Here is a 5,657-nt window from a genome sequence, read left to right on the forward strand (position 1 = left end):
TGGTTGGGACTGTGGTTGGCTGCCTTGCCGCTGTCCTGCCCTCAAAGACACACACACACACACACACACACACACACACACACACACACACACACACACACACACACACACACACACTAAATGTGTGTAATCATGTTTTGTCTCCTTTGTTGGCAAACTTAATTATAAATGTGTCATCTCATTTATGGTATTTGTGTTTCACTACTTCTGTGTGTGTGTTTGACAAAGAAGCTTCTCAGTTCTCAGTGAAGAACAATGGAACCTCTCTGATTACATCTCCCTGTACAGACAGACAGGGTGTGTGCGTGTGTGCGTTCAGTGGGAGGAAAGGGTGGCAGTTGTAGAGATTGAAGGGAGGGTGGGGGGGAAAGTTTGGACCTCCCCTCTCCGTGTTGTCTCTCAAACAGCCTGGTGGTTCGTCATTGGTTAAATCCTCAAGCCTGTATTTATGCGATTGGTCAGGGCGGGGTATATATACACAGCATGGGTCGGTCAGATCTGGCCACAGGTTTCCAAACTTTCAAAGTGAGCAGACAGCGAGGGAGACGGTGTGTCGGAGGGCCCGAGTGACAGAGTGAAATCAAACTGTGGACAAACCGCAGAAGCAAACAGAAAACCTAGAGTGGACAAAGAAAGCAGCAGAGTCACTGCGGATCGTTTTCAGGGGAAATCCTGCACCACAACGGGTTTGTTTTCTATTCTTGTCTCCCCCTCCTCTCACATCTCGATGCTTTGCTTTGGTATTTGTGCTCTGAGACCAAATTCCTCTGATGCTTCTCTCCTCTGTCGGCTGAAGTATTTTCAGTTTCAGTTTTTGTCCAGAACTTTGCAGACCAACAAACTGAGACAGACATTTGCAGAATTTGACCTGGACTAAACCTTTTCTGGGATGAATTTAACCAAGCCTAGCCTTTCTAGAGTCAGCCAGGTGTCTCTTGGGGGCCCCTGGACTTCAAGGACCCCGAGTCCTGCTTCTGAAATGGGTTTTGAACAGAAGCTCTCTGAGGATTGCAGTTCTCCAGACAGAACTGGGAATATGAGGAGAGGGGAACCAAGGATGTGTTTGACGCACGGTTCAGGGGGACAGAGTCCTGATCTGAACCGGGCTGGAGGCATGTCAGCGGGTGATGGGAAAGCTGCAGGGGCTGAGCAGAGGATTCGCAGGCCAATGAATGCCTTCATGGTCTGGGCTAAAGATGAGAGGAAGCGGCTGGCCCTGCAGAACCCGGACCTACACAACGCTGTGCTCAGCAAGATGCTCGGTAAGACAAACAAAGAGACCAACTCAGTGGAGAGCCAAAGATCTGATCTTTGTAGTCATCAATTTCAGTAAAAGCACCAAAGTGAGGAGTCGTCGTATTGGAAATTTAAATATCTGACCACTTTCATTTTAGCAGTTTTCAGTGTGACACACCAGAAAGATCATCAAACACAGACCATAAATAGCCTCATTTCTGTTCAGGACAAATTAAAAGTCTGATTCCTCAGCTCTACATTACCAAGCCAATATGTATGTTGCTGCATCTGGGCTCATTGCACATGCCATGTTTGCCTCTAAACTCTTTACTGTGAGTTTACTTCAAATGCTGTTAAAATAACCTCCCAAGTAGCTCTTGACATCCATCAGTGTGTAAGACACATCTCCAAAAACAGGACGAACTGAGAGTCAAAGCACTTCATGCATGTCACAGGACATTAAGGTCCTTCTTTGAATGCCTACACGTAGCTGTAGATGGAGCTGCTCAAGGCTGTCAGTGCTGTAGAGTATTTTGACATGTTATAGGCCGAGCAGTAAATAATAAAATGATCTATCAGACTGATTGTAATCTGTTTGACAGTGAGTTGCAAAATGAATTTGAACAGCAGTGCTGTTCTTATATGCCCCCTTTCTCTCATCTAAGAAGACCAAAATATGGTTGAAATTTTTAAAAATATTTAACTCCTCTTCTTGCAGGTCAGTCGTGGAAGGCCCTGAGCGCTGTAGAGAAGCGACCATTCGTAGAGGAAGCAGAGCGTCTTCGTGTCCAACACCTCCAGGATCACCCAAACTACAAGTACCGACCTCGCCGCAAAAAAACCACCAAGAAGCTTAAACGTGTAGAACCCGGGCTTCTGCTGCACAGCTTAGCCCAGGGTGGGGCACCAGGCTTGGGTTTAGGACCTGGTGTCAGTCCTTTGGGTGCAGAAAATGTTACTGGAGGTTCTGCTTACGGGCATCCAGGTGTCCAGCCTCCACATCATCACTCTCATCACCTGCTTCCATCTCTGGGCCATTTCAGGGACCTCCAGGCCTCAGGACACTCAGAGCTAGAAAGCTATGGCTTGCCCACTCCAGAAATGTCCCCACTGGACATTCTGGAAGATGGAGCTGGGGAATCTGTGTTTTTCCCCCAACATATGCAGGAGGAGGGAGGGATGGGAGTTTGGAGTGGGTACCAACACCACCTTCACCATCATAATCAGCATTACACCCACCACTACAACAACCACAGCCACCACAGCTCCATACACGGCCAGGGTTCAGGAATGACTTTAAGCACCAGAATGACTTCTGCTGAATCAAATATGATGTCGAGCATGAGCTCTGTCACTTCACTCAGCTCCAAGCTAAATCTCACGCATGTTTCTGGTCACCAGGTCACTTTAAGAAGTCCCGTAAAGTGCCCGCCACCACTGCCGGATCCTTCCTCCCCAGTTTCATATCACCAGCCCTGCAACAGCCTCTCTGAGCCAATAAAATGCCACCAGCCCCCACTGAGCTCTGCTCCTGTTGGTTATTTCAGTCAGCTATATGGAAACGGCACCCCTAAAGCTCCTCATTTCACTTCTTCTCATCTGGGGCAGCTTTCACCTCCTCCTGAAACGACTTCTTCCTGCTCAACCTCATCCATTCCCCCTCCATCCACTTTCCCTCCCTCTGTGAATTTGGATAATTCAAATCTGGATTCCTCTGGCCAGCTGGGGGCTTCGTCTGCTGAATTTTGGGCTGAAGTGGACAGGCATGAATTTGACCAGTATGTAAATGTTCGGAGAAATCGAGATGAGGCTTATGGATTGGGCGGGGAATGTGGTGGTGTGTCCAAGGTTGTGGGTGGCCGTAGTAGCAGTATTGCTGGAAGTAGCAATAATAGTATTGTTAGTAGTGCAGTTAATAGGGATGTTGGTGGTGTGGTGGGTGGCGTTGGTGGGTGTGATGATGGAAGCAGCCCTCTTATATCTGCTCTGTCTGATGCAAGCAGCGCTGTCTATTACAGCACCTGTATCACTGGATAAATACTCTGAAATGTATGATGAGACAACATACAAAGGAAGTATACTGGAAAAACTATTTGGGTCATACTTTATTCAAAGCATTTCAAAGAGCCCTTCACTAGCTTTCAAATCTTTAGGTTTCAGGAACCCTTATGTGTGTTGACATGCCTTTAAGTACCACATGTTCAATGTTCAGTTATTTTAGTTCTTGGTATGTTGTAGAAAAGAAAGCATTTGAAATCAGGAAAATAATCTCAGTTGGGCTTCACAACAATTTCTGTCATATTTTTTGTTGATTGGGAACATGAAAAATTAGCTCAGTGAAACACTTCCAAGATTCATTTACAGTATTTTTCTTAGTGTTGTTGGGAAAGTTAGGGGCAAATACCAACATGTCAGATATCTGTCTAACCTATCAGAATGTTTCACTTTTCAGGCCGTTGTATGTTCCCTGTCGGGAAACATCCCTGTCAGACTCTACTGACATACATGGGTGTGTGCTGATTCCAAGAACACTCTTTCTAACTAGCTTCTCTGATATATCTTTAACTGGGGTTAGTTTAAAACTTTAGCACTGTCTATTTCTGATCACAGGTCATGATTGTATTCACGGCCTTTGCAAGTAATCAGCTCTATTCATACAAAGCAACCTCACACAAACAGATGTTGGAGATCAGTCGCACAGTCATGAACTTTGGGAACATTGGTTTGATGTAGATGTTTACTGTATACTTTTGAAGATGCTATGCTTCTTGACAGGATGTGAAGGAGAAAGTGAAACTATGAAATGTTCTCTATGCACTGGGTTTGATGTCTTGTTTCATATATAGAAGTAAAAATACTCATAATTTGAAATATGTTTTTGTGACTGTTTGTCTTGTTTTTTTCTGTCTTCTTTACTGAATCTTATTTTTCTTAAAGGAAAAAAAGAAATTATATTTTCTTGCTGAGAGTTTGATGAGTTGATTGATATAATTCTAATATTCATGTGTTCAGTGCTGGAGTTAATTAGCCCAGCTAAGCATAAGAACAAGAAAGCGTTGTGTTCGTCAGAAAGTGTGATAAATATATTTATTCTGTTACATGCGTCTGATCTGGGGTTGTTGGTTTTTTTTTAATTTAAACTATGAAAAGAACTATAAAATGTTAATGTAATGTATCATAGGGCATCTGCTTGTCATATATTTTCCCCTGTCCCTGCCTGACACCCTCTGTTCCTCTTCCTATCATGTTCTTACCTAGCAGGGCTTGCTCTGTTTTATTTGTGTGTTTTTTCTGTTTTGAAGCAAAGAGAAATCTTTGTTATGTAATATTTCATGTATAAATCGAATAATTGCTCATGTAAAGGTGCCGGCAGATCTTTTGGTGAGTTCAGTTTTTGCCCACTCAGAGCCGTTGCAAACCTGACACAAAGAGATGATGCATGTGTGAACTGTGTAACCTTCATTTCAAAAGTGTTGGAGAAGTGCTTTTCCACTGAACTTTGTTTGCCATTCATCTATTATGAACTTATAAAGTGATGATGTCCTATAGATGTTACGTTTTGCTAAATGAGTAACTTATCCTGCCAACATTTAAATGAACATAAATTAGTGGTTTTGTTCCTACTGAGAAAATGAAAAATCATCACCCACTCTGTATGTTTACATAGCATCGTTTTGTATACAGTGGAAACAAAAACCAGAAGTCTCTTCTCAAAGGGCTCACATCTGTTCTGCATCAGTCCTAAAGACAATGCCGTTTTTTCTTTTCTCTACATGAAACTGAAGGACAGCGTCAAGGATATGTACAGTGAAAACAGTTAAATTCACCACACTGATCCCTATGGCCTTTTCCAAATATTTTCTATTAGAGGATAAGCCCCAAGGAAGCTAAATATTAAAAAATAAAATAATAAAAGCCGTGTACATCTGCATTTGACATTCTTTCGTGTTGACACCAAACAGAGCTGTGTTTCCATTTTAATTTACTGTGACACACAAAGACATCAGAGAGACGGGCGTTTTTTGGAGCCGTGCAGTAACTCTGGGGCTTTTGGTAATAATTATCTCAAGGAAAAAAAGAAACACCCAAGATTTTTGGGATTAATACAAAACACATTTTCTCAGCAGACACATAACAAAAAATTAAAACCAGGATTTTCCCACCACTGTCACTGTGCCTGACAGCGAGCGTAGAAAAGGGTTTTGTTTGTGTTTATGTATTTGAAAAATGTGCAATGGGTGTAAACAGATCTGTTAAGTCTTTTAATATAATGTCACAAAATAAACACTTCCAAGTTTGCACTCTGGACATTTACAGGTTTTTCTCTGTGGCTAAAGCTGGCTGGATTAATTCTTTGGAAACTTAGTATTTTGAATTTTTGGTCAACTTTTTGCTCCTGCATATCAAAAAAGACAAAAAAC

At 42.7% G+C, this 5,657-nt stretch overlaps 1 protein-coding gene across 2 annotated transcripts; it reads left to right on the plus strand.

The window, feature by feature from the left end:
- Positions 1-519: 519 nt before the first annotated feature.
- sox18 (SRY-box transcription factor 18) lies at positions 520-5,003 on the plus strand. Of its 2 annotated transcripts, XM_080899126.1 has the most exons (3): positions 520-686; positions 797-1,262; positions 1,955-5,003. In XM_080899126.1, exons 2-3 carry the CDS (start codon positions 890-892, stop codon positions 3,271-3,273), a joined length of 1,692 nt encoding a protein of 563 aa, XP_080755252.1. In that variant the 5' UTR covers positions 520-686; positions 797-889; the 3' UTR covers positions 3,274-5,003. The 2 variants fall into 2 exon arrangements, with proteins under 2 accessions (XP_080755252.1, XP_080755251.1); XM_080899125.1 differs by having other exon boundaries at positions 520-1,262.
- Positions 5,004-5,657: the final 654 nt, after the last annotated feature.

Source organism: Rhamphochromis sp. 'chilingali' (genome assembly GCF_963969265.1).
Source record: "Rhamphochromis sp. 'chilingali' genome assembly, chromosome: 12".
In the NCBI taxonomy this organism is placed as follows: domain Eukaryota; kingdom Metazoa; phylum Chordata; class Actinopteri; order Cichliformes; family Cichlidae; genus Rhamphochromis; species Rhamphochromis sp. 'chilingali'.

Coding starts and splice junctions, on each gene's coding strand:
- sox18 (XM_080899125.1), top strand. CDS start 890: ATGAATTTAACCAAGCCTAGCCTTTCTAGAGTCAGCCAGGTGTCTCTT. Junction 1,263..1,954: donor TGTGCTCAGCAAGATGCTCG/GTAAGACAAACA, acceptor CTCTTCTTGCAG/GTCAGTCGTGGAAGGCCCTG.